Here is a 21,518-nt window from a genome sequence, read left to right as displayed (position 1 = left end):
CTCTGCCTTGAATAAATTCAATGACCCAGTCTCCAATGCTTTCTGGGGAACAGAATTCACATCCTTCTACGCTTTGAGAGAAAAAGTTTCTCCTCATCTCCATCTTAAATGGCAGACCTCTTATTCTTAAACTATGTCCCCTGGTTATAGTCTCTCCAACAGGTGGAAACATCCTCCCGGTATCTACCCTATCAAATCACTTTTTACATTTTGTCTAACTGATAAAGCTTGCACATCTGCTGAAAGAAAACTATCCGTGGACAAATCACTTGCTGACAAGTTCATTTATATTACTATTCAAACAAGTACTCTGGTAAACAAATCCACTGTATGCAGATACGATTTGCGGAAGATTTATTTAAAAAGAAAAACCCATAGACAATTGTAGAGAGAAGCTTTTTCATGGGATAAATTTACTGTCATGTGTTATGGAAACCATGCAAACATTATTTTTAACAAGTCATGTTTAACTAAATGTGTGCCCATAGAATTACATTTTTATTAAGGGTCAAATTATAAATTTATTTAAAACAGTTGCTGTTCTTGTATTGGTGAAAAGCTGTTTGCTTCTTGATACACCGCCAATTTTTTCTGGTGCCTGATTCTTGTCTCAGATTATCTACTTCAAATGATCATAGAATCCCTACAGTGCAGGAGGAGGCCATTTGGCCCATCGAGTCTGCACCGACCACAATCCCACCCAGGCCCTATTCCCGTAACTCCACATATTTACCCTGCTAATCCCCCTGATACTAGGGTCAATTTATAGCATGGCCAATCAACCTAACCTGTACATCTTTGGAATGTGGGAGGAAACCGGAGCATCCGGAGGAAACCCATGCAGACATAGGGAGAAAGTACAAACTCCACACAGACAGTGATCCGAGGCCGGAATTGAACCCGGGTCCCTGGTGCTGTGAGGCAGCAGTGCGAACCACTGTGCCACCCCACCACTGCGCCACTATGCTGCCCCATGGGGAAAAAGTAAATACAATTTCCTGAATCCACCAATACAGCACAATTGTGAGAAATTGTGAGTTTAAAAAGGTTTACAAAAATCATTTGCTAACAAAGTTTATATTATTATTCAAACAAGTCCCCTTGTAAGCAATTCCTCTTGTATGCAAATACCATTTGGAGAGACTTGTACTGGTCACCAGAAGATCTAGTCCGGTAATGGGTGTTCTAGTTGCACTCATTCAATTGTGTTGTGTTGAACAGTGGGATCATGTCTACAGTATGTGGAGTGGATTGGTTAAAGTGTACCTGGATTTTCTAAATAGTAAAAGCTTTCAGAGAAATGTTTGCCCATTGAATGTTATTGCATAACCATTCTCTGTGGGATAATGCACATTCAATAAAGAGCCGCCTGAGAAAATGTTAAGGATTGACCTTGCATTAAATACTGGACTGTCTTACAAAAAGGAATGTTTGCTGGGAGAAATTGATGGAGGCTCTAGAAGGGGTATATCTTGTATTATGGTGGGTTATAAGAAATGTGGAAAATAATTTTCTTTGTTTTGTTATTATTTGAGTGTGTTCTAAATTTATTGTTTCAGGAAAGAAAGGGGAATCTGGTGAAATGTTAATTATATTGTGAGCAGACACAGGTGAAGGTAATTGTTTAGTTAAGTGCTTTGAACATATAAATAGGGGGCAGCTGGGATACTGGGCATGAGGAGAGCTATGAGATTGAGCAAAGTCAATATATGCTCTCAGTGACAAACACTGGGCGTGATCTTACTGGCTCATCCCTCTGGTCGATCAGCGAGGTGAGCCGGTAAGATATTGCGAGAGGCAAAATATAAGGGTCGCACTTAGTTTCTCGCCTCCTGCTATCTTATCAGCACTAATTTGCTGGCGATTTAAAATATTTAATTTATATTTAAATATGCATGACATGCATACATGTCATTAGTGAGCCCCGGACGCTCTCGTCACTGATCAAGGTCCTCACCAGCAAGAATCACGTATTGCCTCCATTAGTGGAGACCACATGTGATGGCCTCGCTGGTGGGACCCTTTGGGCAGTGCCAGCCTGGCAGTTCCCACCAGACACCCTGGCACTGCCCAGCAGGTATCCTGGCAGTTCCAGGTGCAGTGCCAAGGGAGCAGGGTCTGAGGGGGTAGGTCCATGACATGGGGAGTTGGAGGGAGCTCTGCGGAGGGGGTGATGATAGATGGGCATGGCGATCGGGAATGTGTACCTTTGCAGGGGCAGTGATTGGAGAGATGGGGGGAGTTCTGCAGGGACGGCGATCGAAGGAGTGCGGTGAACTTTGTAGGGGTGCTGATTGAGCGGGGTTAGGGGTAACACTGCAGGGGCGGTAGCCGGTGGGGGGCAATGTCTGGTGAGGGATGAGACTAGCACAGGGAGCAATCGACAGCGGGTCCCAATGTCCGTGGGAGGGGGTGAAAGGAGATCGCCCAGTGCAGTGGGAGGTTGGGGCGCCTGCACAATGGCGCCTCAAGAACTCAGCAGCTGGTTTCACTAGCGAGATTAGGCTCTGCCCCCTCCCCCTGAGTGCCATAAGATTGGGACTAGGAGCTTGCCCAAATAATTGGCGCGATTCTCTCTCATTTTCACGCTCGTTCGGCACTTAGAATTTATTTCTTAAAATTCCAATGACTGCGTCTCGGTTTTGACTTCACTACCCAGCTTGGATTCTATTAACAATGTTTTGAGGAGTGTCTCAAAGGAGCAAAACAAAATGGAGGGATGTAGGGAGAGAATTCCAGACCTCGAGGCCTAAGCAACTGAAGCCATGGTCACCAGTGATGGACCAATTATAACTCAGAATGCACAAGAGGCCAGAATTAGTGGAATGCAGATATCTAGGTGGGTTGTGGTGTTGGCGAGATTACAGAGATCGAGAAGGGCAAGGTCATGGAAGGATTTGAAAACAAGGAAGATCATTTTTAAATCAACACATTGTTTGACCAGGAAGATGATTTGAGGAAGATGTCATGGTGACTCCATCTTAAAATCCCATGTTTCTCTGAGTGCTTCATTATTCCCAACTTGAGGAAACCCTCTAATGTTATCTAATATGATGATTCGGGAATAGTAGGATTTGGATGAGGAGTGTAATATTTGACATGGTCAAGACAAATCCAGCGAAGAATCACTTAACCTGTCATGTGCCTCCTGACATAAGAGAGCAAGAAATGAAAATTGTCTCAGGGGATATGGCACAGGTGGAAGACAAATAATTTGGTGGAAACAAGGATCAAGGGTGTCAAAAGCCGAAGTAAGGAAGCATTTTGAGAAAATTTAACAGTGGCAGAGGCACTCTAATGACAAAAGGGCCATAAGAACGGGAGCTGGAATTTGTTGGAAAAAAAAGCAAATTACTGCAGATGCTGGAATCTGAAACCAAAAGAGAAAATGCTGGAAAATCTCAGCAGGTCTGGCAGCATCTGTAAGGAGAGAAAAGAGCTGACATTTTGAGTCCAGGTGATCCTTTGTCAAACACAGAATTTGTAGAGTGAGTTAGTGCGAAATCTGTGGACAACATTTTCCGGGATAGATTGTTTTGTCAGTATATACCAGCATTTAGCTTATGTTTCCACTGCTTGCTCTGCATTGGGAAGAGAGTGCTTAATCTTAACAAGAGAACTAAAATACATGATGATTTTGGATAATTGGTATTCTTTTGCTCACTCAATGTTGTTTCCCCACTGGGATTCCTCATTGGCCCTATTATTCCCTTGACTACCAGTTGCTACGAATATTTAGCAACTACCCCCTGCATAAGTAATTTTGAGCAATCATGCTACAGACTAGCTTTAGCAATGCTGTGGGGAATTCGTTACTATTTACCAAGTCATTCATGCTGCATTTACTATCCGCTGCAAAATTAATTCCATTTTCTACTTCATTACTTCTGACCATTTTCCTATTGCACATTCACGCAAATTTAGTGTGAAGCAAGTGCGAAGTTTGTCAACTGAAAACTGGCCATTCAGGACTTGAACTGTGTCTAAAGCAAAGCACAGTGGGACTCCCATCTCCGATGTCCCAACTTTCATCCGTGAGGCCAAGGTCTTGCAGCCAATTATACTATGACTGTGGAATCAGTGCAAAGTAAAATTACTTTACATTAATATCAGGGCAATAATGTGAAAGTTTTGCTTTCTTATATTCATTACTGTCCTCTGTTCTCCTCATAAATTTGCCCGATAATTCCTTTCTTTCCCTGCTATCCTTCCCATCAAGTGTATAGTTAATTTGAAACTCCGGCTACACATTATTGCAAGAATTAATTACTCCTTCTCCCTCTACAACAGGATCCAGTCCAGCTGCTTGACATTTCACTCATTTCTCCAACATACACCTTTCTAAAGTTGAGACTCCTGTTGTTATTTGCCCTTCTCCATTGTTTGTTTTACTTTCAACTCAACCACATGCAATTGGTGTTGCGGCCCCATTAACCCTCCACCATATAGACTCCTCAACCAGTTGAGCCACATGCAGAAACCACAGCAGCAATAGATTTACTCGGGTGATAAGGTGTAGTATGCAGTTTGCTTTTCTAATCAAACATCAATCCAGAGATTTACTTAGCATCACCAGCAGGGGGCATTCGAACTGTAACTAAATTAAATCTGAATTGTTTCAGAAAGATCTGTGGTTTAAAGAATTGCTTCCAAGAACCAATAATTATGACGCATGAAACAGATGCATTCTATTCTTAAATTGAAGCGTGCCATACTTACATATCCCAATTTGGAGCTGAACGCAGCTGCTGGGTTAACACTGGGAACTGCAAACAAAGGCACAACAGACACTTTGTTAAATATTAATTTCATATGGAGATCTGCATCCTGACAATGTTTACAGCAAACTCTGATATACATGAATACAGATTGCTTGGAACAATATTTAGCCCATCGATATTTATGATGAACATTAGAGGCATTTCCCTTTTGGCCAGACATGGGGTTGTAAAGTAACTGTTAACGTGACCTGAAATGTAATAATTCCACATCGATTTAAATGTTGCTTGTGTCAGTTTAGGGCCCACGCAGAACACTTCAGAATCATAGAATCCCTAGAGTGAGGAAAGAGTCCATTCTGCCCATTGAGCCTGCAACAACCACAATCCCACCCAGGCACTATTCCTGTAACCCCACATAATTACCCTGCTAGTCCCCCTGACACTAAGGGACAATTTAGCATGGCTAATCAACCTAACCTGTACATCTTTGGACTGCAGGAGGAAACTGGAGCACCTGGAGGAAACCCACACAGTCACCCGATGCTGGAATTGAACCCGGGTCCCTGGCACTGTGAGGCAGCAGTGCTAACCACGGTGCCGCCGTGCCACCCGATAATGGACTGAAAGGTGTTACAATATCAGATTGCTGATAGAATGTTCTCCTTCAACAGTGGAGTGACACTTCCAGTAAGTTGACTTCAACTCTGATGATCAGGAGGAAAGTGTAACGATCTTCAAGAGTATTAATCCAAGCAAACAGCAATGATCTCACTTGCAGTAATCTATTTACCAGATTTAACAAAAGCCAATTTACAGTAAACTTCAGCAGTTCAAGAAGGCGGCTCACAATCTATCATCTCATGGGCAATATGGATGGACAACAAGTGTTGGCCTTGCCAATGATGCCCACATCCCATGAATGGATTAAAGAAAAGATCTGATCTGTGGTACAACTAAATGGGAAAAATTCCTTTCTTTATCAGGTTATTGTTCTCTTCAAGTGTGGAGTAAATAATACCTTTCATTCTGACCACTGGACAGGATTTTGGAAGAACCACCACCCTGCTTTCAAACAATTCCACAGCAAAAGGACCAATTTCCACGCAATAAGCCTGTCGGAGAGACGCAGTGGACTTAAAATAGCAAAAGGCCAGCAATGCAGGGGACTGTTTTGATGCCCAACTCCAGGGACCCAGACAACATCGAGTTATAGCATAACAAAGCCATACATATGCAGTGGGAATGTCAGTTTTATAAATAGAAAATAAAGTCACAATTCTAAGAATTCATCTGATATGCTAATGGAATGCCTGGCATCTGCAGTTAGTCATTAACCACTGAAGTGTTTGCCACTTACCAGCTGTGAGTCGATCAGTCTTGTAGCAACTTCCTTATGAGTGGTCACTGAACAGAGATAACACATCAAGTTCAATTTGGCTCTCGGTGCCCCTGCAGTCTTTTCACCAGCATCAATCAGTGAGCACAGCTGCTGTATGAAAAGGGTCCAGTCCTGCCCCTTTAGGGATACCAGTTTCTCAGCTGCAATTTACCAAGATACAAGGACACCATTATTATTATTTTTTTATCTCTGCAATGTAATAGGTAGCCCAGCACACTCTTCAACTATGAAGACCCCCACCTAAAGGCAAATTAGAGCTCTTTTGCCAAGGAAAAACACAAATAACTGTTACATTGACATGACCAATAAATATCACATTGTAGAATACTTTGCTTTCGAGGGACATTCTGTGTAGCTTGACAGATGCAGGTTAAAATGACTGGTTACCCATGAAAATTGATTGGCAGTTAAGCATTCAATTGTTCAAATTGTCGAATAGCTAGACATTGTCCTTCCCTGGGAGGGTTGATGGTTGTCATTTTGTGCAACACCTACCAACCTCCTCCTGCTCTTCTGAAATCTCAGTATCCAAATATGTCCCACAACCATTCTAAATGGCGGATGTTCATCTGATGCATTAAAAAATTGATTTTTGTCATTTTCCCCCATACAAAGGATTGCAAACACACTTTCAGATGATGCCAGAGGGGAATAAGTATGAATAAATTGCGGCCAACACATCTCCCGGCAAGGGCAAGATGAGCATGTGTAATTTAACTGGAGCAACTTAACATTTTGCAGAATTTGTTTGATTGAAAAGCGAACTTCACTCACAGCTTGCTCAAGAAACATGTCCTTCCCTGATAAGAAGCATCACAAAAATTATTTATTTCATTTCTTTTGGGCCAAATCCACCAAAATACTTTTCATGACACTCTACCAAAGGCAAATGATACTGGTCAGCCTCTTTAAAAGTCATGCTCTTTCACCAATTTTTCTCTTTCCTTCTTTCACTTCTGTTCTCTTCCCTCTACTTCTTGCTCAATCACCCTGCTCCTTCAATCCCTGCCTTCTCTCATTCTTCTTATCTCTCTCTTCCACTCTTCCTTTACTTCTCATAACACAATGAACAGGGAGGTACTTAGAACAGAGGAGCAGGTAAGCAGGCTGGCCAGAAAGTAGAGAGGCTAAACAGGCAGGCATTAGTAGGCGGATAGCTCTTCCAGTCCTGTCCACCGCCAGGATCATCCAGTCCCGCTGAAAGTCAATGGACCTTTGGCTGGCCCGCTGCATCCCCCCACGGGGGTCAGGCACAGCAGGGCCAGAAAATCCCAGCCAAGGTAGCAGATGTGGCGGTAGGGAAGAAATGGAAGGCTAGGAAGCACTCAAAGCCAATCACTAAACAGGTCAGTCAGGGTATACCTGGGAGCAGGTAGGCTTGAAAGCATTCAATGCAGGCATGCGAGTGACTAGTCAAAAGGCACTCATCATACAGGATCAAAAAGAGCACTTGGGCAGACCTAGCGATGAGCTGTGATGCTAAGGACCCAGAATTTGACCAAGCAACACTTGGACTGAGTGAGTGAGCAGACATACCTGCAAACCCTCAGTCTGGGCAAGCAAGCAAATAGGGCAGGTCAGACCTGACTCATGGTGAACAAGTAAGCAGATGAGTCAGAAATCACTTGCAAGCAGGGTAAGTAAATAAGAAAACTTCACAACCTGGTTTACCTGATATCAAGTCATGGATCAAAAGGTTCTCAACTGGGCAAACTAAACCGTAATTTTCAGTCGGTCATGAGTTTCATTCATTTGTTATTGATATCACTCTCCTTCCTCAGCCACTCACTCAGGTTGACCTGCATGATTCAAAAACTCAACCTAGAGCTTAGTTTCAAAACTCACTTCCTCTCCTGTACCAAAACTACATATTTCCCATTTCTATTCCAACTCAGTCCCTCCTTTATTTATATTTCTGTCAATTTTTTTTACGAATACTTACCTGAATAGGCTGGAACACTTAACGTTTTAGCATCAAACTTCATGGGTGTTGGTTTCAATATCTATAACACAAAACACACAGAGAAATATGTTTATTAGGACAACTAACAGTTGAAGACTGCAATGTTTCACAGCACAGAGAAATACGATGATTCAGAAAAAACGCTGGAGAAAGGAAAGCGAGTAATGTTTGATTGAAATTAAAGTTTTTTAAATTTGAGAATATTCCATCCTTGTAACACATAGATATCATGCACTCTACTCTACAAGACAAAGTAATTAAATTTGAATTAGCTCATAATTTGACTTGTTTTAAACACTGCTTTGCTATGTTATTATTTCGCTTAATTCAAATTAAGCAAGTCAACATTTTTTTCAACAACTTAAAATACAAATAGATTATATTCATAAGAACAAAAATAGTGATAGGAAGGATTTCAATGCCTTCTCTAAACAACGTCCGATGCACACTGTTTGGTTTCATAAAACTGATCGTCTTTCCAAAGAAAAGATTTGGTAATGAGTTAAATTTAAATGATGTATCTCTAGGACAGAGCGGGCTTGTCCTAGTTTCAAATTCTCCTTCTGGCTATATGCTGCATTGTCCCAAGCAGGAGGAGAGTACATGTTAACTAGACAAGCCTGGGACATGATTTCCATAACAACTGGTGACAATGGTTAATTTGCTATCTAATTTCAGACTTCTTGCAATCAGCATACCCATCATCGTTGGGATTGCTGTATACATTTCAGCCCAGCATGAAGTGTCTGCCAATATTCCACTTTTGACTGGGGGACACTGTGGGCCTGCACGCTGTGTGCCTGAGGCTCCTCTTAAACCTCAGCAACCAAACTCCCAGCTATAGATGAATAGCTGCAACTGCCTTATGAATGCCTCAGGATAGTTGAAGGTTAAGGGAATAAACCCTGATGAAAATTCGAGTGGAGTCCAAAGGCTGACAGATGTCCAAATGTATAATTTTTCTGGCAACTCCTGCAACCAAGCAAGTGCCAAATGTGGAGCTTTGCATTCTTTTGGACCCAGCTGGGGTGCCGAGAGGAGGACCATAATGTTTGGGCAGCCAAGGATCTCCATGAATTTTGCCCAGGCTTTCACTCTGGAAAGGACATTCCAGTTTCACTGCAGAGTGTTAACACAACACAGGAGACAACAGTTACGAGTGATAAGCCCAACTCAAAAGACGTAGAGAAGGGGTGTTACATGCTGCCTTCCAGTGGGAGTGAACATTGTTCCCGACATATCAGCCACTGGCCACCTTAAGTCGGGCAACCCTGACTAGTAAGGTGCTGATCCGCCACAGTCCATCAGCTTCTTGGAGCTTAGATTCTCTGCTCAACAATTGGACCAAATCCATCACATCAGGCAAAAAATTAAAAGAAATAACTCATTCCAGTTGGTAAGCTGGAATGTCAGGATCACCTGCACTGGATTGACAGACATCTGCAGCTGGTCGATACTGTGCGCAGTGATCAACATGGAACTTGATAATTGAACATTGACATTGTTTCCCTATAACAATCAAGGCTAAAAGGGCATGGATCGCTGAAAGAAAAACATTCCACATTCATTTTTCAAGGATAGAGTTCAGAGGAAACACAGGACCAGGATGCATGCCCAAGTTCCCCTCCAAGTCATTCACCATCCCAACTTGGAAATATATCGCTGTTTCTTCACTGTCGTTTGATCAAAATCTTGGGACTGCCTCCTGAACAGCACTGTGGATGTACCTCCATCACATGGACTGCCATGGTTCAAGACGTCAGCTCACCATGATCTTATTGCCTTAAGAATGGGCAATAAATGCTGGCCCAGCCCGAGATGCTCTCAACCCATGAATGAACATAAAGAAATAAGGCTTTGTTGTAAGGAATTCACTACTCTCAGTGATAGAACTTCACCACAAATGTTTCAGAATGTGTACTGTCCCTCTGCCTCTCAACTCAAACAGGGTCAATTAACCTCAAGAGACTGCCAGAGCTCTGCTGCTATCACGAGCTCTGTGTAACTAATACCTTCTTTCAGAAGAAATCATACCACAAGGAATTTTCCCATCCCACCCTCCAAGGGAATCGTAGCTGAACCAGTAAGCTTTAAGGTACTGATGGATAAAGATAAGTGGAGTCCTCAAGTTAAGGTGCCAAATTGGGAGGAGGCTAATTACAACAATATTAGACAGGAACTGAAGAATGTAGATTGGGGGCAGATGTTTGAGGGCAGATCAACATCTGGAAAGTGGGAGGCTTTCAAGTGTAAGTTGACAGGGATTCAGGACCGACACATTCCTGTAAGGATGAAGGATAAGTATGGCAAATTTTGGGAACCTTGGATAACGAGAGATATTGTGAGCCTAGTCAAAGAGAAAAAGGAAACATTTGTCAAAGCTCGGAGGCTGGGAACACACGAGGTAAGTGTGGAATACAAGGAAAGTAGAAAGAAACCTAAGCAAGGAGTAAGGAGGGCTAAAAGGGGTCACGATAAAGCATTGGCCAGCAGGATTAAGGAAAATCTCAAGGCTTTTTATACATATATAAAGAGCAGAGGGTAGCCGGGGGAGGGTTGGTCCACTCAAGGACAAGGAAGGGAATCTATGCATGGAGCCAGAGGAAATGGGCAAGGTATTAAATGAGTACTTTGCGTCAATATTCACCAAAGAGAAGGACTTGATGGATGATGAGTCTGGGAAAGGATGTGTAGATAGTTTGAGTCATGTTGAGATCAAAAAGGTGGTGGTATTGGGGTTCTTGAGAAACATTAAGGTAGACAAGTCCCCAGGGCCTGATGGGATATACCAGAATACTGAGAGAGGCAAGGGAGGAAATTGCTGGGGCCTTGAGAGAAATCTTTGTATCCTCACTGGCTACAGGGGAGGTCCCAGAGGATTGGAGAATAGCCAATGTTGTTCCTTTGTTTAAGAAGGGTAGCAAGAATAATCCAGATAATTACAGGCCAGCGAGTCTTACTAAATTTACAAAATAATGGTTGGAATGCAAGTCTTTACAGGTAATCCACTCACATTGTCTGTATCTTTAAGACTTGATTACCTGTAAAGACTCGCATTCCAACCATTATTTTGTAAATTGAGTTTGTGTCTTTACATGACCTGTTTGTGAACAGAACTCACACTTACCTGACGAAGGAGCAGCGCTCCGAAAGCTAGTGGCTTTTGCGACCAAATAAACCTGTTGGACTTTAACCTGGTGTTGTGAGCCTTCTTACTCGATCAAAGAAGACAGAGGGTAGCAATGGAAGGGTGCATTTCTGAATGGAGGGCTGTGACAAGTGGTGTTCCTCAGGGATCGGTGCTGGGACCTTTGCTGTTTGTAATGTATATATGATATATATATATATAAATGACTCGGAGGAAAATGTAACTGGTTTGATTAGTAAGTTTGTGGACGACACAAAGGTTGGTGGATTTGCGGATAGCGATGAGGACCATCAGAGGATACAGCAGGATATAGATCAGTTGGAGACTTGGGCGGAGAGATGGCAGATGGAGTTTAATCCAGACAAATGTGAGGTAATACATTTTGGAAGGTCTAATACAGATAGGAAATATACAGTAAATGGCAGAACCCTTTGGAGTATTGATAGGCAAAGGGATCTGGGTGTATAGGTATACAGGTCACTGAAAGTGGCAATGCAGATGGAGAAGGTAGTCAAGAAGGCATACGGCATGCTTGCCTTCATCGGCCGGGGTAATGAGTTTAAAAATTGGCAAGTCATGTTGCAGCTTTATAGAACCTTAGTTAGACCGCGCTTGGAATATAGTGTTCAATTCTGGTGGCCACACTACCAGAAGGATGTGGAGACTTTGGAGAGGGTACAGAAACGATTTACCAGGATGTTGCCTGGTATGGAGGGCATTAGCTATGAGGAGAGGTTGGAGAAACTTGGTTTGTTCTCACTGGAACGACGGAGGTTGAGGGGCGACCTGATAGAAGTCTACAAAATTATGAGAGGCATGGACAGAGTGGATAGTCAGAAGCTTTTTCCCAGGGTGGAAGAGTCAATTACTCGGGGGCACAGGTTTAAGGTGCGAGGAGCAAGGTTTAAAAGAGATGTACAAGGCAGATTTTTTACACAGAGAGTAGTGGGTGCCTGGAACTCGTTGCCGGGGGAGGTAGTGGAAGCAGATACGGTAGTGACTTTTAAGGGGCGTCTTGACAAATACATGAATAGGATGGGAATAGAGGGATATGGTCCCCGGAAGGGTAGGGGGTTTTAGTTAAGTCAGGCAGCATGGTCGGTGCAGGCTTGGAGGGCCGAAGGGCCTGTTCCTGTGCTGTAATTTTCTTTGTTCTTTTCTTTGTGTCCTGAGACATCCAAGATCAGGACACTGGCACCACCTGGGTCTGATCATCACCAGAGATGACTTGCTGAACAGCAATCGCAACAAACACAGCTAGCATAATACCGACTACGATGTTGATCACTCTGGTGGGTGCACCAGGGTTAGGATGCAATCCTTGAAATTTTTTGATTCACACAGAAAGGCTGTCCTCATATCGATGTCAGCCATACTACCTATTCAGCTAAAAACCAACAGTCCTTCGATTCAATTGAACAAGAGCTCGCAACTGGACATTATTGCATGAGGATTTGAGTACAGTAGCAAAGATGTCTTTCTGCAGCTGTACAAGGCCTTGGCAAGACCATACCTGGAATACTGTGTACGGTTTTGGTCTCCTTATATAAGAAAGGTTAAAAGCAAATTACTGCGGATGCTAGAATCTGAAACAAAAATAAGAAATGCTGCATAATCTCAGCAGGTCTGACAGCAGCATCTGTGAAGAGAGAACAGAGCTAACATTTCAATCTGGATGAGCCTTCCTCAGCTGAAAGGATATACTTGCCACAGAAGGAGTGCAGCAAATGTTTACCAGATTCCAGGGCTGGCAGAATTGTCTTATGAGGAGAGATTGAATCAGCTGGGCCTGTCTTCACTGGAATTTAGAAGAATGAGAGGGGATCTCATTGAAAAAGGGCTGGACAGACTGGATGCAGGAATGTGAATGCAGGGATGTTATCTCCATTGACTGGGAGAGTTTAGAACAAGGGATCATATCTCAAGAGTCATAGGCCTTTTCGGACCATAATGAGGAGAAATTTCTTCACTTAGAGGGTGCTAAACCTGTAATATTCTCTACCACAGAAGGCTGTGGAAGCCAAATATATTTGAGGAGGAAATAGATATATTTCTAGACTGTAAAGGGGTCAAGGGGGAGCCCCAGAATATGGTGCTGATATAGAGGATTAGCCATGGTCATGTTGAATGGCAGAACAGGCTCGAAGGGCCAAATGGCCTACTCCTGCTCCTATTTTCTATGTTTCTATTTTTCAAGCATTCCCACACACATTGTAGAAGCGAAATGGAACATACTTCGAGACACCATCTACAATACCACACTCTCAAAATATGGGAAACAAGAGCAGAAAACTGCTGACTGGTTCAGCTACATTTCCCTTGGAGGGTGGGATGGGAAAATTCCCCCCCTAAGAGTCTGTTCTGCACAAATCAATAGAGGTCCACTGTGATAACAACTCATACTTCATAACTACAAACATCACATCTAACTTTTGCTTTTTCTCTACCTTGTAGAAGAATCTCAACTTTAAATTATTTGGGTTTGAAGCAATTTATCCTCAAGTATCAGTGGGAGGGCAAATCACTAATTCTTAGTTAAATCTAATGTAAAATGACAGATTTCTTAGTAAATTGGCTTTTAAATAAAACAAATAAAATTGATTTATTTCAGCATTTTCAATTGTATTTCTCAATCCTCATGGAAGAAAAGAGAAAATCACTAAGAAAACCCAAGTTAGTTTAGCTGGAAAGTATATAAAAGCAAATTTTGTTCTGGTTACCTTAGGGTTATCCAGAATGGGGGTCACTGTAAGGTCAGCCTCGGTGTATATAAGCCCTTTTAGCTTTGAGTCCATATCCTGTTGTTAGGCAGAAAAGAGTTATGAGAGAGTAATATTGCCACACATCAAGAGATTATATATTAATATTAATGAATCCACAACCCGACAATAACTGTATATTAATATATTAAAATGCTGCATCTGCATGCACATCTTGTCAAAACTTTCCATTATAAACCTCTATATCCACATTTAGCATAATACATACTGCAGTTACAGCCTCCTCCAGTGGGTATAATTAAGCATGACAAGGTCAGGTAGCCAATTTCCTTTATGAACACAGACATAGGATTTTAAGAATCACAGAGTGATATAGCTCAGAAAGAGGCCATTTGGCCTATCCCACTGTTGCTAGCTCTTTAGTAGAGCTATACGGTTAATCCCAATTCCCGGCGCTTTCTCCATTGCCCTGTGAATTTTACCCATTCAGGAATTTGTCTCATTCGCTCTTACGTGTTATTACTGAATCTCTTTCCACAACTCCTTCAGACTGTGCAATCCAGATCACAACTTGCTGTGTAAAAAATGTTTTCTTCCTGTCCCCTCTGTTCTTGTGCCAATCACCTTAAATCTGCGTCCTCTGTTCACTGGCCCCTCAGCCACTGGAAACTTTCTCCTCATTTACTCTATCAAAACCCATCGTTATTTTGAATACCTCCATCAACTGTCATAACTCACCCAGCATGACTCCAATTTCTCCAGTCTGTATGTAACTATGGGCAGAATTCTCCCAAAAAATTGCCAAGTGTCACAATGGCGCGAATAATGGAGTGATCTGCACCGGTCTCTCAGGCACAACTGCAATCCTCCCACACTCAGTGACATTTTAGGAGAGTTAGGTGTTTCGCACCAGTACTTGGGGCCCTCCCAATTGGCCCCCCTGCTTGACCCCCGACATGAAGGTTATGAAAAATGACAGGAGGGTCTTGATCAGTTAGAGAAGTGGGCTGAGGATCAGTAAATGGATTTCAACACAGATAAATGTGAGGTGTTGCATTTTGGAAAGTCAAACCAGGGTAGGACTTATACAGTGAATGGTAGGGGCCCTGGGGAGTGTTGAGGAACAGAGGGACCTAAGAATAAAGTACATAATTCATTGAAAGTGGCATCACAGGTAGACAGGGTGGTGAAGAAGGTGTTTAGCACACTGGCCTTCATCAGTTAGGGCACTGAGTATAAGAGTTGGGACATTATGTTACAGTTGTATAAATCATTGATGAGACCGCACTTGGAGTATTGTGTACAGTTTTGGTCACCCTGTTATAGGAAAGACATTGATAAACTGGAAAAAGTGCAAAGATTTACGAGGATGTTGCCAGGACTAGTGGACCTGAGTTCTAGGGAGCGGTTGGCCAGGCTAGGACTTTATTCCTTGGAACGTGGGAGAATGAGGGGTGACCTTATTGAAGTGTATAAAATCATGAGGGGCACAGATAGGATAGGACTACACATGTAGTCTTTTCCCTGGGGAAGGGGAATTGAAAACTAGAGGGCATAGGTTTAAGGTGAGAGGGGAAAGATTTGAAAGAGACCCGAGGGGTAACTGCTTCACGAGAGGGTGGTGCATATATAGAATGAGCTGCTAGAAAAAGTGGCCGGGGCAGGTACAATAACAACATTTAAAAAGCATTTGGATAAGTACTTGGGTGGGAAAGGATTAGATGGATTTGGGCCAAACGCAGGTAATTGGGTCTAGCTGGGAGGGCATCATGGTCGGCATGGACCCATTGGGCCAAAGGGCCTGTTTCCGTGCTGCATTGCTCTATGTCTCTATGATCCACCTCTGAAGGACCCCCCTGCATAGGCCCACCTATCATAGCCCCCACTTAGGCCCTACTGATTTGGCACTGCTCCTGGGAGACTGGCACTGCTGGTGTTTGGTGGGCACCACCAGGTGGGTACTGCCAGATGGGTACCACCTGGCCATACCCCGACCACCCAGGGGCTTCAGTGTCCGCTGAGCACACTGGTATGACCATCGGGACAGCTCTCTGCCAGTGGGGACCAGTAGTCATTCTCGCCATTATCACACCGCACCCAAAGGCCAGAGAATTCCATGCATTGGATTCGAACAGGCTAAGAATATTTAAATGCTACTTTAAATATGCTAATCGGCCTCACGCCACTCTCTGGGCGCAATCCGGTTTGTGCCATTAGGAAGAGGCTGGGAGACTCAGCAACTATTTGAGGCCAGGTGTGAAACAGATTTTTAGGCCTGCACACGATTCTCCAGGACCAGCACGACCGACTAACAACGTGGCAAGGTCAGAGAATCCCCCCCTGGTCTCCACCCCCCCACCCGGTACCATTCAATTTTAAGTGCTGCATCAGCGAGAAAAGAGGTCTCGTGGCGCAGTGGGTTGTAACCCTACCTTTCTGTCAGAAGCTCAGGGTTTGGAGGACCAGCCCAGGACTTGAAGGCCAAGGAAGGTGCGTTCACAACGTGGTCAAACAGGTTAAGTAACAACCTGCAAATTCTTCCCACACACAGAATGTATGATATTCTAATTGAGGTTTATGTCTGTTCCTCCCTGGCCCATTGTCCCTTCAGTTTTCACTTTACTTCCCCCAAAAATGACATTTGGAGCCAGGTTCTTTTTGAGGAGGCAGAAAGTTGAGTCAGGAAATGTCCTGACCCAGCAGACCTGTCTCCTTTAAAAAGGCCCCCAACCTGTCATGTTCATCCCAGGGTGATCAGAGCAGGATGGAGTTGGGAATGCTGCCTCTGGAGGGAATTCAGAGGCAGCCACAGAACTGGGCAAGTTGGTTAGAAAACAACATTCAAGGATTGAGGAGTTTTGTAAGCCAAAGAATGGAAATCTACTAATATCATTGTAAGAAGTCACTCAACACCAGGTTTATTTGGAATCATGAGCTTTCGGAGTGCTACGCAGTGCTCCAAAAGCTCGTGATTCCAAATAAACCTATTGGACTTTAACCTGGTGTTGAGAGACTTCTTACTGTGCACACCCCCGTCCAACGCCAGCATCTCTACATCATGGCTACTGACATCATGCGCGTGCTGCCTCCTAGATAAATTTTGATGCAGAAATGTACCATTTTAACTGAATTCAATCCAGCATCATAGTTAGGTCACATTTATGCTTTGAAGATGTTTAAAGTGAAATTGCTAAACAGTGTACACTGAAGCAATTTACTCTTGTACTTCTAATTCACTGACAGAATTATAACCAAAAGCCCAGCTGGATCGACAGTTGGGTTACTAAACATCATCTTCTACCCACAATGAACTTCCGCTCATTCAAACTCTACTACTCGTGTCCCACTCTCCACTGAGTCTCACTTATCCATCAACTGACCTTTCAATCTGACGGACTCCTGCTCCCAAATCACCTCTAATTTAAAATGCGGAATCTGGCCTTGAACATTTCTCACCCATCTCACCCCAACACTGCTGCTGCACTTTCAGCTGCTCAGACACCATGCTCTGGAATCAGAAGATTGTAAGTTCAAGCAGTTGGATGTAAAAGATCCGTACTCTGGTATTGAGACACACTGGAACTCCCTACATAAAAGCACTGAGTGCAGGTACAGTGTGCAGACTACAGTGAGTCACCACTACCTTCCCATGGACAATTCGGGATGGACACTAGATGCTGGCTTTGCCAGCAATGCTCACATCCCATTAACACATTTTTAAATGACTTAAGAGTCATAGAGGTTTACAGCATGGAAACAGGCCCTTCGGCCCAACTTGTCCATGCCGCCTTTTTTTTTTAAACCCCTAAGCTAATCCCAATTGCCCGCATTTGGCACATATCCCTCTATACCCATTGTACCCATATAACTATCTAAATGCTTTTTAAAAGACAAAATTGTACCCGCCTCTACTACTACCTCTGGCTGCTTGTTCCAGACACTCACCACCCTTTGTTTGAAAAAATTGCCCCTCTGGACACTTTTGTATCTCTCCCCTCTCACCTTAAACCTATGCCCTCTAATTTTAGACTCCCCTACCTTTGGGAAAAGATATTGACTATCTAGCTGATCTATGCCCCTCATTATTTTATAGACCTCTACAAGATCACCCCTCAGCCTCCTACACTCCAGAGAAAAGAAGGAAATTAGGAGAGCGAGAAGGGGTCATGAGAAGGCCTTGGCGGGTAAGATTAAGGAGAATCCCAAGGCTTTCTACAAATATGTCAAGAGTAAAAGGATGAGATGTGAAGGCATAGGACCCTTAAAAGGTGAAGGGGGAAAAGTTTGTGCGGAACCGTTAGAAATGGCGGAGGTGCTTAATGAATACTTTACCTCGGTATTCACGGTGGAAAGGGATCTGGGTGGTTGTACTGCTGGTTTGCGGTGGACAGAAAGGATCGAGCATGTGGACATAAAGAAAGAGGATGTGTTGGAACTATTGAATGGCATCAAGGTTGGTAAGTCGCCGGGACCGGATGGGATGTACCCCAGGTTACTGTGGGAGGCGAGGGAGGAGATTGCGGAGCCTTTGGCGATGATCTTTGCATCGTCGATGGAGACGGGAGAGGTTCCGGAGGATTGGAGGATTGCAGATGTGGTCCCTATATTCAAGAAAGGGAACAGGGACAGCCCGGGAAATTACCGACCGGTGAGTCTAACCTCAGTGGTTGGTAAGTTGATGGAGAGGATCCTGAGAGACAGGATTTATGATCATCTAGAGAAGTTTAGTATGATCAAAAGTAGTCAGCACGGCTTTGTCAAGGGCAGGTCGTGCCTTACGAGCCTGGTTGAGTTCTTTGAAAATGTGACCAAACACATTGACGAAGGAAGAGCGGTGGATGTGGTCTATATGGACTTCAGCAAGGCGTTCGATAAGGTCCCCCATGCAAGACTTCTTGAGAAAGTGAGAGGGCATGGGATCCAAGGGGCTGTTGCCTTGTGGATCCAGAACTGGCTTGCCTGCAGAAGGCAGAGAGTGGCTGTGGAGGGGTCTTTCTCTGCATGGAGGTCAGTGACCAGTGGAGTGTCCCAGGGATCTGTTCTGGGACCCTTGCTGTTTGTCATTTTCATAAATGACCTGGATGAGGAAGTGGAGGGATGGGTTGGTAAGTTTGCTGACGACACCAAGGTAGGTGGTGTTGTGGATAGTTTGGAGGGATGTCAGAAGTTGCAGCGAGACATAGATAGAATGCAAGACTGGGCGGAGAAGTGGCAGATGGACTTCAACCCGGATAAGTGTGTGGTGATCCATTTTGGCAGATCCAATGGGATGAAGCAGCAGTATAATATGAAGGGTACCATTCTTAGCAGTGTAGAGGATCAGAAGGACCTTGGGGTCCGGGTCCATAGGACTCTTAAATCGGCCTCGCAGGTGGAGGATGCGGTCAAGAAGGCGTACGGCGTACTGGCCTTCATTAATCGAGGGATTGAGTTTAGGAGTCGGGAGATAATGCTGCAGCTTTATAGGACCCTGGTTAGACCCCACTTGGAGTACTGCGTGCAGTTCTGGTCACCTCATTACAGGAAAGATGTTGAAGCCATTGAAAGGGTGCAGAGGAGATTTACAAGGATGTTGCCTGGATTGGGGGGCATGCCTTATGAGGATAGGTTGAGGGAGCTTGGTCTCTTCTCCCTGGAGAGACGAAGGATGAGAGGTGACCTGATAGAGGTTTACAAGATGTTGAGAGGTCTGGATAGGGTAGACTCTCAGAGGCTATTTCCAAGGGCTGAAATGGTTGCTACGAGAGGACACAGGTTTAAGGTGCTGGGGGGTAGGTACAGAGGAGATGTCAGGGGTAAGTTTTTCACTCAGAGGGTGGTGGGTGAGTGGAATCGGCTGACGTCGGTGGTGGTGGAGGCAAACTCGTTGGGGTCTTTTAAGAGACTTCTGGATGAGTACATGGGATTTAATGGGATTGAGGGCTATAGATAGGCCTAGAGGTGGGGATGTGATCGGCGCAACTTGTGGGCCGAAGGGCCTGTTTGTGCTGAAAAAAAAAAAGTCCCAGTCTATCCAGCCTCTCATAACTCAATCCATCAGGTCCCAGTAGCATCCTAGTAAATCTTTTCTGCACTCTTTCTAGTTTAATAATATCCTTTCTATAATAGGGTGACCAGAACTGCACACAGTATTCCAAGTGTGGCCTTACCAATGTCTTGGACAACTTCAACAAGACATTCCAACTCCTGTATTCAATGTTCTGACCGATGAAACCAAGCATGCTGAATGCCTTCTTCACCACTCTGTCCACCTGTGACTCCACGTTCAAGGAGCTATGAACATGTACCCATGCAAAAAGAAGACATGAGGTTGCTTTGGCAGACAGAGTGAAGGAAAATCCAAAGAGCTTCTATAGGTATGTTAGGAGCAAAAGGATAGTGAGGGATAAAATTGGTCCTCTTGAAGAGCAGAGTGGTAGACTGTGTACGGAACCAAAAGAGATGGGGGAGAAACTAAATGTTTTTTTTGCATCCGTATTTACTGAGGAAACGGGCATGGAGTCTACGGAAATAGGGCAAACAGGTAGGGGGGTCATGGAACCTTTATAGATTAAAGGAGAGGAGGTGCTTGCTGTCTTGAGGCAAATCAGAGTGGATAAATCCCCAGGACCGGACAGGGTATTCCCACGGACCTTGAGGGAAGCTAGTGTTGAACTTGCAGGGGCCCTGGCAGACATATTTAAAATGTCAGTATTCACGGGGGAGATGCCAGATGATTGGAGGGTGGCTCATGTTGTTCCGTTGTTTAAAAAAGGTTCCAAAAGAAATCTGGGAAATTATAGGCCAGTAAGTTTGACGTCAGTGGTGGGCAAGTTATTGGAAGGTGTGATAAGGGATAGGATCTACAAATATTTGGATAGACAGGGACTTATTTGGGAGAGTCAACATGGCTTTGTGCATGGTAGGTCATGTTTGACCAATCTATTAGAGTTTTTCGAGGAGGTTACCAGGAAAGTGGATGAAGGGAAGGTGGTGGATGTTGTCTACCTGGATTTCAGCAAGGCCTTTGACAAGGTCCCTCATGGGAGGTTAGTTAGGAAGGTTCAGTCGCTGGGTATACATGGGGAGGTAGTAAATTGGATTAGACACTGGCTCAATGGAAGAAGCCAGAGAGTGGTTGTGGAGGATTGCTTCTCTGAGTGGAGGCCTGTGACTAGTGGTGTGCCGCAGGGATCGGTGTTGGGTCTATTGTTGTTTGTCATCTATATCAAGGATCTGGATGATAATGTGGTAAATTGGATCAGCAAATTTGCTGATGATACAAAGGTCGGAGGTGTAGTGGACAGTGAGGAAGGTTTTCAAAGCTTGCAGAGGGATTTGGACCAACTAGAAAAATGGGCTGAAAAATGGCAAATGGAATTTTACGCAGACAAGTGTGAGATATTGCACTTTGGAAGGACAAACCAAAGTAGAACGTACAGGGTAAATGGTAGGACTCTGAAGAGTGCAGTTGAACAGAGGGATCTGGGAATACAGGTACAGAATTCCCTAAAAGTGACGGCACAGGTGGATAGGGTCGTAAAGAGTGCCTTTGGTACATTGGCCTTCATAAATCGGAGTATCGAGT

The 21,518-nt window shown here is 44.0% G+C and overlaps 1 protein-coding gene across 1 annotated transcript in view; it reads right to left on the bottom strand.

Moving 5' to 3' along the window:
- Positions 1-21,518, bottom strand: part of ulk4 (unc-51 like kinase 4) — a 381,891-nt gene that overhangs the window by 321,582 nt on the left and 38,791 nt on the right. The window contains exons 13-16 of the mRNA XM_078229306.1: positions 13,952-14,029; positions 8,063-8,123; positions 6,079-6,260; positions 4,720-4,766 (exon numbers count right to left, since the gene is read on the bottom strand). Of these exons, the coding sequence (XP_078085432.1) occupies positions 4,720-4,766; positions 6,079-6,260; positions 8,063-8,123; positions 13,952-14,029 (368 nt within the window). The remainder of the gene's footprint in view (positions 1-4,719; positions 4,767-6,078; positions 6,261-8,062; positions 8,124-13,951; positions 14,030-21,518) is intronic.

Source organism: Mustelus asterias, chromosome 2 (genome assembly GCF_964213995.1).
Source record: "Mustelus asterias chromosome 2, sMusAst1.hap1.1, whole genome shotgun sequence".
NCBI lineage: Eukaryota > Metazoa > Chordata > Chondrichthyes > Carcharhiniformes > Triakidae > Mustelus > Mustelus asterias.
This window is presented reverse-complemented; position numbering and strand designations above follow the sequence as displayed.